General features: G+C 50.5%; 2 protein-coding genes across 15 annotated transcripts in view; both read left to right on the top strand.

The window, feature by feature from the left end:
• The first annotated feature begins 626 nt into the window (after nt 1-626).
• Nucleotides 627-2,057, top strand: LOC128270955 (phenoloxidase-activating factor 3-like). Its single transcript, XM_053008385.1, has 5 exons — nt 627-729; nt 788-951; nt 1,027-1,235; nt 1,297-1,565; nt 1,645-2,057. The coding sequence occupies exons 1-5, from the start codon at nt 627-629 to the stop codon at nt 2,055-2,057; spliced, it is 1,158 nt and encodes a 385-aa protein (XP_052864345.1).
• Nucleotides 2,058-3,815: 1,758 nt separating this feature from the next.
• LOC128272651 (restin homolog) overlaps nt 3,816-11,093 on the top strand; it is a 53,074-nt gene continuing 45,796 nt past the window's right edge. For 8 of the 14 annotated variants that reach the window (XM_053010500.1, XM_053010499.1, XM_053010498.1 and 5 more), the window contains exon 1: nt 3,816-4,230. In XM_053010500.1, the coding sequence (XP_052866460.1) occupies nt 3,849-4,230 (382 nt within the window). In that variant the 5' untranslated portion in view covers nt 3,816-3,848. Of the gene's footprint in view, nt 4,231-9,777; nt 10,209-11,093 lie in introns of those variants that run through there. The other 6 variants (XM_053010507.1, XM_053010504.1, XM_053010501.1 and 3 more) reach the window with 1 other exon arrangement.

The raw sequence follows: 11,093 nt of genomic DNA, 5'->3' as shown, positions 1-11,093 counted from the left end.
CGGCATCATGAGCATTCCATTTGCGAGTCTATTCTCGAATTCAAATTAATATCTAATTAATGCGTCAACAGTAACCAAAAAAAAACGAACATGTATTCGCTTTTATCCACCGTAACGCGTCTCCGGAAACACCACATAGCCGACGGAATCTTGTGCGGAATAAACAAAAACAAACAAACAGAAATAAACACATACCCTATTGCGAAGACCGCAACAAGCAAAGCTGAGTAAACATAATTTGAGGCAGAACTTTGTCATGCAGAACGGGAAAGGAGCCCACATTTGAATACTGCGTCGACCGAACCGAATCAATCGTGGCTCGTCCGCGGCCGACGGACCGGTGGAGAAGCTAAAGTTCCGTGGCGCGGAAACATGCGGTCGAAGGCGCATTCCTCGGTGCTTGGAGTACAGGAAGTGGCACGGAGCAAGGCGCTGCTTGGGCAGGGCACGATTGTTACGGTGTAAGCGAGATGTACTGATACTGGTTTGGCGAAAAGTCGATTCGGGAGATCCCCGAAAGGCAAGTTTGACCATAATGCGCCTTCTGACTTCTGGAGGTCCGCCCGGTTTGGGCATCTCAGTTTGCTCGCAATCTTCTCGTTTCCTACAGGTGCTTGTTGAGGTTGATGGCGCAAAGTAACTTTGCTACGGCGCTACGCAGCGTCCTGCTGGTGGGTGGACTTACTGTGGCTCTGTTGCTCAGCCCTTTGGTGTCGATCGTTGACACAGGTAAGCGTGATGCGTAAGGTACTCGCCATGTGTCAACCTAATGTGAAACTTCCGGCAGCGGCCATTCGCAGATGCGAAGAGACGCAACGATGTGTGCAAATTTCACTGTGCGGTCAGTATCTTCACTACGTTCACGAGCCACCGAAGAACTGGCCACCCAGTGTGCGCCAGGAAGCCCTCGATCGACTTTGTGATACTCAAGTGTCCGTCAATGGTTCCAAGGTACGGTCGATCGGTTGAGCCGCGTGGGGAACTTAACCGACTGGAGGACCGTGTAATAGCTGTCCATTGTTTCAGATTTATTACATCTGTTGCGAAACGGGAGAAGTTATCTGCGGCGTATCGCGGGTGCAGCTGATTGCCTTCGGACAACAGGCCGGAGCGTATGCGTTCCCTTGGATGGTGCTGCTTGAGTCAACCGTCAGCGAGGAGCTTCCCTGCGGCGGCAGTCTTATTAACGATCGCCACGTTCTGACGGCGGCGCACTGCGTGAAGGCGCGCCAGATGTGAGCCTATATGCGGTAAATAACTTTGAGCCAGTATGAATAGACTATGATTTCACTTCAGTGTCGGTATACGTGTGGGGGTGCATGACCTGAATCTCGATCGGTACTGTGACGATGAACGCATCAGCTTCAAAGATGATGACTACAGCGACGAGAAGGACCCGAACGGCGACGGGGACAAGACCGAAGATGACTACTTTAGCAGCTGTGGACCACCGACTCAGCGCATACCCGTGGAAACGATAAGCATTCATCCCAAGTATAGTCCACGATCGAAGCGAAACGACTTGGCGATCGTCCGGCTACAGTATCCTGCCGTCATCGGGTACAGTAAGTGGGCATTAGTCACCGCCGCCGTTTCGATTTCCACACACTGATTCCATTGACATCGACATCTCTCGCACACCAGGCGTTATTCCAATCTGTCTCCCGGTGACTAACGAACTGCGCGCATACCGCCCATCGGACTCTTTCGTGACCGGCTGGGGCCTAACGGAAGAAGGTGAACGGTCCGCTGTGCTGCGCTACGCTATCTTACCGACCGTGCCCGCTCCGGACTGTGCCATGATCATCAAGGAATTGGATCGTATGATTGTGCTGGACGAAGGGCACCTGTGTGCAGGTGGAAATAACAAAGCGGCTCACTGCCACGGCGATTCCGGCGGCCCGTTGCAGTACATTTCCGGCTCCCGGCACTTCGTACTGCAGGGTGTGGTATCGTTCGGCTTAAATACATGCGGCACCAAGGTGGCACCGGGCGTGTTTGCCAACGTTAGCAACTTTATCGACTGGATTGTGGAGGAAGGCAGAGTGATTACCTGAGAGCGAGTGCTTTCGAGTGGTTGATGAAAGAATAAAACCATAACCATAAGCGCAACGAAATCAACTTTTAATTCAAACAAACCCGGTGCGTCGCGGTGCCCTCTGGCGGTAAGTGTTGGTAGCTGCTCGCTTTGGTGCGTTTCTCGCCAGAGGGCACTGCTCGCTAACGAAAGGGCGCGCAAAATTGTTTTGACTACAGCTGATTTTGACGTTCCCTGTCAAATCGGCCGAGTGTCAGTTTGCACAAGTTGTCGGTATTATTTCGTGCTCGCTACGTGCGTGCGTGCGTGCGTTTTCCCCGTGGGAAAGCTTCGTGCAACCGCGTGCACGGTTTTCGTTCGCGTCACGAAGTTAAATAGAACCCGGGCGTCACCCACAGGAATTCCCCGGTCCCCGAGCGAGGCGTGCGTCTCGTGGCGTATTTTGTTTCTCCGTGTGCGTGTGTGTATGTGCGTAAGTTAGTGAAGTTTTTTTTCTTATCGTTCACCCTGCGCGAAGGGACCCTTTGTTTACGTTTACGTGGTCGGCGACTCCCTTCAGTGTCGTGATCGGTGGCGGCTTTATTTTTGGTGTTCTCGAATGCAACAGCATTCTCAGGCCTACGCGTTACGCAAGTGGCGGATCGGTTGTATGTGTGCGCGAGTGTTGGTGTGCCTCCGCGATCGGGTTAACGGGGCACACACGGCCCGTGGTTTTGATGATGGTGATTAGGTTCCGCCGCGAGCGAATTAGATCGCCCGAGCGAGGAACGGTTTGGAAAGCGGGCAGAAAGTGTCCAGCATCAGCCGTCAGTTTGGTGACCGCGATTTCCGACCGTTCCGACCGCGCATCGCATCGGAATGTTGAGGGCGGCCGCCCCATTGCTTTGGTTGTCGGTGCTTTCCCAGTGCCCTTTCGATCTTCGCGACCTTCCGTCGCTAGGAATGGCGCGACGCAGCGTCTATAAATAAGTGCCCGATGTTGGTAAATACGACGGCGCGACGGCAGACACCACTCAACTCAAAGGGGGTCTCTGGCTTTGATGCTTTTTCTTTTCGAGATGGCCAAAATTTGGTTCAAGGGTAGCTTGAATTGCCTCGCAGCAGTTCCTGCCGGTTTCCGGTGCAACGGAACGGAACGGAACGCATTTTCCGGCCACTTTGCACAATTTTTTGCCAGTTAGTCTGCCGCCTGTTTTGTAGTGTCGCTTGACTAACTGCCAATTGAAGTGTCCAATTTACACTCGAGAACAGCACTCTAGCAAGTTTCCAGTCTAGCTTGCTTCGATTTTTCCTTTTTGTGTTGCGATTTAAAACAATTTCCATTTTCAGTTCTATTCTTACATCGGCTGCTGCGAAATAAGGTAAGTGAGATTATTTTTAAGCGCTTTGACTAGTTTTGCCGTCTCCGATTTTCCGTTGCTCTGTCCTGTTCCTTTTTGTATCTGTTTCATAATAGTTAACTTTCTCCAAGGGTTAACTAAGGGCCATTTTGATTAGTTGTCTTTAGTCTACTGAGACACTTCTCACGCAACACGATACCAAGCAATGCAAGGCAAGAGTGACGCATGTTGCGACTTCCGTTTGACGTGTTCTGTGAAAACGGTCCGTGTGAAAAGTGAGTCGTGAAAAAAATTTCCTACGTTCCGTCACATAATCGCGACCGCGTCGCATCGTGTTCGAGAGTAAGAGCGTACAAAAATCTCGCATAAAATTAGTGTCCGCCGCCACCGAAGAGTAAAAGTGATTTATTTTTCGTTCGTTCAAGTATTGCGTGTTTGTTGCCCAGTGATTCTTTTACGTTGTGTCTTCGATGGAAGAAAGTGATTCTAGTGCGACGGAAGTGGCACCTCAGAGCAATGGATCGTCCGAGATGGCCGAGCCGTCCGAGCCGGCCGCAGTGGCAACAGGCACGTCGTCCAGTGTTAACGGTGGGTCCGTAAGGCCACCGACAGCCTCCGGAATTCAGCCACCGAAGGTGCGCGCGATCGCAAAACCATCCGGTATTAAGCCTCCATCGGCCAACTTTGGCGGTTCCACTACGTCGCTGGCCAGCACCAGTTCGCAACTGACGACTGCATCCGCCGCCACCGGCACCGGAACGGCCACGGTGCCTTCTTCCGGCACGCGAATCGGTCGGCTGTGTCTGGCACACGGAACACCGAAGGCCGGCCCACCACCGCCGGACCCGAAATGTAAGTTTGTGCAGTTTAGAAAATGTTCTTTGGCCACACAAATTCGCTTCCTGTTTATTTTGTGTCGTCAGTTTATTTTACATTAATTGCTTGAAATCTTTCAACACGAGGTTGTTGGACATTTTAAGCTGCTTCGCATGCTACCAAACGCAGTGCCTACTATGTTTCCATCCCATCGATGTACTAATTATTAGATGTTACGTTACGTTACGTTACGATCATTGATTCGTCATGCTGATCTGGTAGTCACGATCGGCTTCTTCTTAAGTCTGCGATCCAGTTGCGCGCGCATTCGGAATGGCCAATTTATGGTGCATTAATCGAAATCAATTATCATTACGTCAGCCATCACCCGCTAGTTAATCGATGTGACATTAATTTAACGCTCACACCCATCCTTATATCAAGAGACCCCTTCGGTTCCCCGTGGAACGGTTCTTGAACTCGAAAGCGAAAGCGAAAGCTGTGTCTGTACTAAAGTTTCCCTAAACCACTGATCGAATCATTTGGGAGAGATTTGGCCCCAGTGCCTCTACCAGTTCTCCGTTGTGATTTGGCGATTTTCTCTTGACCGGTTCTACCTTCGACCTATCGAAGCTCTCCGTCAACAGAAACGTTCTCCTACTGGGCGAACAAAATGTTTATAATCAAGTTGTTTGTTGGTGGTCGCTGGAGAGTTTCCCCACATCATCGGGGCTCCCGTCGTGAGAAAAGGCAGCAAAAACCGTTCACTATCGTTAATCAATTTCAACAACGACGTGTCATTCAGCGTTGTGACGCATGAGATGAGGTTGCTTCCCACAATCTTGCCATGCTGATCGGTAATGGGAACTAAACGCTCTGCCGGGACTTCGCCGGTCAGGCCCTTTAGGCCACCGGATTACCAGTGCCCCTGCTGCGTGCGCTGGCTCTGCGTAGGGCGGAAGTGCTTCGAGCATGGATGGAAAATTATGTTTCTTCATATCTGCGGCTCCCGCTGGTCTCGCTGTCAATCGCACAACTGAAGTTGCCCAGTTGGCCCACGGCACGGCCTGTCTCCGGATTGTCTTCGAATCTTTCGCCGCATCCGGGGCTCTTTAGCCGCGGCCCGTGGTCAGCTTGTTTGCACATTTTCTTCGCCGAGAGGCCTAGGTTTTTTTTTTGCACAAAAGAGACCCTTCGGCGTCAATCGATTCGCGAGGTCCGATTGGCCGACGGACGAAGTTTCCCTTTCGGGACGGGAGCCGCCGCCCGACTGTGGCTTACCATTTCCGTGCGCTACACACCACCATTCACCTGCGGTTACCGCGTTGGCCCATCCGGTCAATTTCCTGCCGCGCGAATCTTTGGCCGGAGATGGAACTACCGTGCCGCGCTTTGCTTGGATCATTGGCCAAAAGTTAGTCAAAAGTGTGCGGCAATGATTAGCTCGCCATCGACTTTCGATCACCGGGGAAGTGGGCTTAGTTCGATGGAAGGCGGAAGCGATTCCATGACCCTTCCGCATAAATTGCCGCTAACCAACTCGGGCTTTTGTCACGGAGAAAACGAAAGTCGATTGAAACAATCGGCTGTTGAATAGTCCGCTTAATAAATGCCCTGTTATTGTTGTGGATAAATTATGAGACAAAACACGAAAGAAATATAATATCACAAAACGAACTTCTTGGTGCTTTCGTTTCGATTCGTTTCGACCGCCTGAACCATCTGGAGTTGCAGGACTGCCGCGACAAGTGCGCTGTAATTACGATCAGCCGTTGAGAAAATCCCAAGCTAACGACTTCACAGCGTCACTCCAGCTGTGCAATGAGTACATTTCCGTCGCTGGCGTTGGTTGGCCAAAACGCAAAGGCTCCATTCGGAACGGAACGTCCGTCACCAGCGCAATCAAACGATATCCTAAGGGTCTCGTTGTAAGATTCCATTAGCCTGCACTCCTTGTGACGCCATAGCCGTGGCTGTTGTCCTGCAAATGGGAACGGTTCCGGATGTTTAATAATCAACAAAGCAGCGCCAGCCAGCAGGGCTCCAGCTGCTTGGAATGGACCCGGCACTCTCAGAAGGAATCAACAGCAACATTGAGGGCAAAAATAAGGACGACAGTTTGTGAAAGTGCATTTCACCGGCAGAAGAAAAGATAACAAGATAAAACCGGGGATTGCAAAATAGTTGCATCTATAAGAGAAGTGCAGCTGCAGCAGCGGTGGAAAAATAATCCCCGAACCGTTGTGAGCTCCACTTCGAGCTCGTTTCGACCGCCTGAACCATCTGGAGTTGCAGGACTGCCGCGACAAGTGCGCTGTAATTACGATCAGCCGTTGAGAAAATCCCAAGCTAACGACTTCACAGCGTCACTCCAGCTGTGCAATGAGTACATTTCCGTCGCTGGCGTTGGTTGGCCAAAACGCAAAGGCTCCATTCGGAACGGAACGTCCGTCACCAGCGCAATCAAACGATATCCTAAGGGTCTCGTTGTAAGATTCCATTAGCCTGCACTCCTTGTGACGCCATAGCCGTGGCTGTTGTCCTGCAAATGGGAACGGTTCCGGATGTTTAATAATCAACAAAGCAGCGCCAGCCAGCAGGGCTCCAGCTGCTTGGAATGGACCCGGCACTCTCAGAAGGAATCAACAGCAACATTGAGGGCAAAAATAAGGACGACAGTTTGTGAAAGTGCATTTCACCGGCAGAAGAAAAGATAACAAGATAAAACCGGGGATTGCAAAATAGTTGCATCTATAAGAGAAGTGCAGCTGCAGCAGCGGTGGAAAAATAATCCCCGAACCGTTGTGAGCTCCACTTCGAGCTGAAGCAGGCGATGCAGCTTCTTCCGTGTTGTTGATGTAGCATGATTGAGTTGAGCCCGGACCGGGACAATGATTGATTTTACCTCTTACACTGGGCAGCACCAACCGGGGTCCGGTTACGGAACATTGTTTGGAGCGCACAGGAGAAGCGTATCGTGTCGTGTTGCCAAAGAGGAATGTGCGCATAAATTGTATGCTTTTGTGTATTCATTGACCGACAGCACTTTCGCCCCGCAATGAGGTTCGCACCGGGAGAGGTAGTATTGCTGAGCAAACGACAAGTGGTCTATCGATTGCGGCGAGGTACGGGGATGATGGATCTGTTTGCGTTGTGTGCGTTTCATTGTGCACGGCGTTATATTTGCAATTGATTAGATGGATGGTGTTTGAAGGATAAGAAGGTACTGCGAATGCGAACGACGATGGCGCTCGATCAGGCGGTTTGTTTCGATAAATGATTATTTTTAGTTTGATGAGGATCAACATTTGCACAATGGGTACAAATGTCCTTTCGCGCAGTTTCTGCCATTTGACCATAAGCCATTCGGCCGTAAGTGTAAATTAGTTTTATTCATTACTTTTAATGTATGCTTAGCATTCCTGAACGCATGTTCGATGCTGAAGATTAGAATATTTCAGGAACCCATCGCCTGTTCTTGAGAGACAATCGAATTCAATCACAGGGTCTCATATTTATGTATGAGCTTATTTATGCCGGTTATAAATCAATACAGCCCACCAATTGATATAAGACATCGCGTTGTCTATTCTATCGGTTGATTGTGTAGGCTACCATATTTGCTTGTGATAAAGAAGCATTTTATAGCCGTTACAATAAATCGACTTCGACACCGGCAGATAAGCGCTGTCACCCTTGTTTTAGCGTCCAATCGAAGGTGAGCCAATGATTGGAATATTTTTAGGTTCGCTTACGAATGTGTCAATGTTGAAGAAGGTCAAGAAAATGCGCACAGAGTGTGTGTTGATGTTGAATTCTGATGATTTTTGTGCTTCATGATGCTTCAAGATTTTCACTGCCAGAAAATCGAGTATCCCGAGTAAAATCAATCAATCGAGTTCCCAATCATTACGTAAGATGCTGTTGGAAACTACTGTTTTGACGTGCCCATCGGCCCCAACGTCATGCTCGTTTGCCACCATTTAACGCAAAATGAGGCGCATATTTGCGTCTTAAAGATTTTTTTTTTACTTATTTTGGCCATCTTGCCACTTCTCTTTCAACTTGTCCGTCGTCAGGATGATTGGATTTTTGTGGCTTTTTTATGGCACCCCGACAAGAACCGGTCGTTAGAACCCATTCTCACCGGATGCGGGGTCGGCGTTGAGGTCGGTATAACCCTGCCACGAATATAAATGAAAGCAGGGAACGTTATGCGATCGTGACCCGTTGATGTTCGCGATCTCGCGCCACACGGATGGATTGCTCTTAATGCGCAATAATACGCTCGTCGACGGACCCGGGTGTGCTCTCTTTGCCCTTCGATTTCCGGATATTGCAGAAAACCCTTAACTCGTTATTTCAGGAGGATAATAAAATATTGCGCTTTCGCGACCCCCCAGGGGATTAGGAGTGTTCCGATTAAGGTCCATGTTGCACTGCGCCACTTCTTTCGAAGAGTTGCGGCGTTGGCGATGCAATGTCCACGGGGAAATTAATTTTATTCACTCCGCGGTGATACACCCGGTAACGATAACTCAATCTTGAGTTCGCGTTCAGATACGATGGACCAAGGTATTGTTTCCAAGTTTTGCTCCTTTCCGAGCCAGTTCGGGAAGTGGGTGAGCGATGTGCAACATCTTCAGCCCGATTGGTGTACATTATGACTTAAACAGAAGATGACACAAGGCGATGATGGGCCGAGAAGGCGAGGTGGATGATTTATGGATCTACCTAGCGACTATTGGGAGCGGCTTGAGAGGTTTTTTAAAGAGATAGAGAAATCGATCGAGCTCGCTCCATTAGGCCCCAGCGGACTCCCACGACTGTGGGGTTTTTATTGAAATTTACGGAAATGTACAAATCATCTTCGTGCGATCAAATTAGAGGCTCGTTTGGAATTGGTGCGAACGATCCATTAGTAGCAAACGACGCAATGTTTGTTGCCAAAATAAATTAGTAATTTGTTGTGTTGCGCCAATCCAAGGCGCAGCGTGTTTGGCTCCACAACCAGGACACAAGCTCGGCTTAGTGCGACCGGCTAAGCCGACCAACAAGCGGATGAAAAATGGCTTAATAAACGGCTTTCCTAACTCGGAATGTGAAGTCATAAAAATGCGGCTTATAAAGTATGAATTTTTGGGGGACTTTCAAAAATAATGTCACCGTCGGCTTCTCGGAGTGCACTACCAACGTGCATTGCAATGTGATCATTTCGTATCAAACCACCCTGTCCGGACCACCTGTCTCCGGCTCCGGCAGCACCTTCAAATCGTGTCATCTCGCGCACACACCAACACGCTGGCGCACTTCGGAGCTTTTCAAACACCCGCCGAAGCACCGAAGCTTTGAGCCGCGAAGTTTGCTCGATCGCTTCGCGTTGCCTCGATCTTCCCCGAGCTACCCTCTCCTTCTCACTCTGGCGCACTCTGGAAAGCTCGACCGCGTTCGGGCCGCGAACCGCGAATTGCGCCGCCGCCGTCAGTTTGTCTTGAGACAGCAACCCGCACGCAACGCCAATCGAACCGCGCACTTGCGCAACTCCGCACGGCGCACGAAACCCCACACACGACCCAGCGACGCCAAGCGAAACCTTCACCTTAAACCCGTGCGCGGAGTGTGAACACAACGCGTGACACTAAAAGCACCACCAGGCAAAGAACGCGAGAGAGTAATCGCGCCGGTCACGCACTCCAGAAACAGATAATCGAAAGCCCCTCAAGTGACCGCGGGTGTGTGTCGTCGACAGCAACAATAAACGAGGCCGTCCTCCAGTGCGCGAGGCAGGGGAGCAGCATAGCGGCACTAATGAGCACACGACGGTGCTGTAACACTTTCGGTTGACACTGTTTGCTGTGGAAAGCGCTTTCGAACGGAGAATCGAAGATAACGACCGCAGGAAACCTGTGCCCGACCGCCGACCGATCTGCGCTGAGGGACGCCGGCGTATCATCTTCATCGACACAACCCGGGCTACCGGTAGCGCTATCTGACTGCAGACCTACTACACACAGGTGACTATCGGGCTCGATGATAACGGTGGCATTTTATCAAACCCAGCTGTGGTGGATCTCTGGGGGTGTCCGGTCCTGACTCCCGTGTCCGTGTGGTTTTAGACAAGTATTACTAGTGTTTGTACTGTTCTGGATTCAAAACATCCCTCTCAAGTGGTCACGAGCTGAAGTAGACCGTCCGACAATCTTATAGCACGTATCTTCCCGTAAGAGATACGTAAAAATCCGAGTAACCGAGCCCAAAAGAAAGGATGTGTTTTGCTTCCAAGAACTCACCGCCTTCGCCGAAGAGCTAACTGCGGTGCGACTCGATCGGTAGCCCGCTCGACCGTTTTCCCATTGTTGGAAAGTTTTCCTTTTCCGTCGGAAAGCCCGTCGACTGTATTCAAATGTGGTGGTCTACATAAACGGCCGCCGGTGAAAAGTGAAAAGTAATAACAAGCGGCCAACCTCATCGGGCCTTGTGTTTGGCTTGTGTTTTTCAATGGCACCAGCAACAGTTTGTTATCGTTCGCCCGGCGATGCTCCTCACGGTTGAGGTCATGCTGATGCGAGGAGCCACCTCACGTCCGCGCTGAGGAAAGCGCGCGTGCCGCCCGGCGCTTATGCTGCTTCCATCCGGTTCCGGATGGCACGTCACGCCACGGCGGCCGTCAGTGGGCCAACCATTGTTTTCTTTCGGTGGTTTAGTTTTTCTTCGTCTTGCGCTTCTTTTAACATAATTTCGCTTTCTTTCTTTTCTCCGACCGGGCCGGCCCGCGTAGAAGACAAAAATCAAAATGGCTTAATGTGGGGGGGGGGGGGGGGGGATGCGGGTGGCCAAAAACCTTTCGCTTCGAAATGAACATATATGCAGATACCGATTTATCTCAATCCGCAACCTGG

Source organism: Anopheles cruzii, chromosome 3 (assembly GCF_943734635.1).
Source record: "Anopheles cruzii chromosome 3, idAnoCruzAS_RS32_06, whole genome shotgun sequence".
In the NCBI taxonomy this organism is placed as follows: domain Eukaryota; kingdom Metazoa; phylum Arthropoda; class Insecta; order Diptera; family Culicidae; genus Anopheles; species Anopheles cruzii.
This window is presented reverse-complemented; position numbering and strand designations above follow the sequence as displayed.

What these genes read in the sequence shown, in the direction of transcription:
- LOC128270955 (XM_053008385.1), top strand. Translation starts at nt 627, where the DNA reads ATGGCGCAAAGTAACTTTGCTACGGCGCTACGCAGCGTCCTGCTGGTG. An exon ending in GGTGTCGATCGTTGACACAG is followed by an intron (nt 730 to 787) that starts GTAAGCGTGATG and finishes AACTTCCGGCAG; the next exon opens with CGGCCATTCGCAGATGCGAA. An exon ending in TCCTGCCGTCATCGGGTACA is followed by an intron (nt 1,566 to 1,644) that starts GTAAGTGGGCAT and finishes CTCGCACACCAG; the next exon opens with GCGTTATTCCAATCTGTCTC.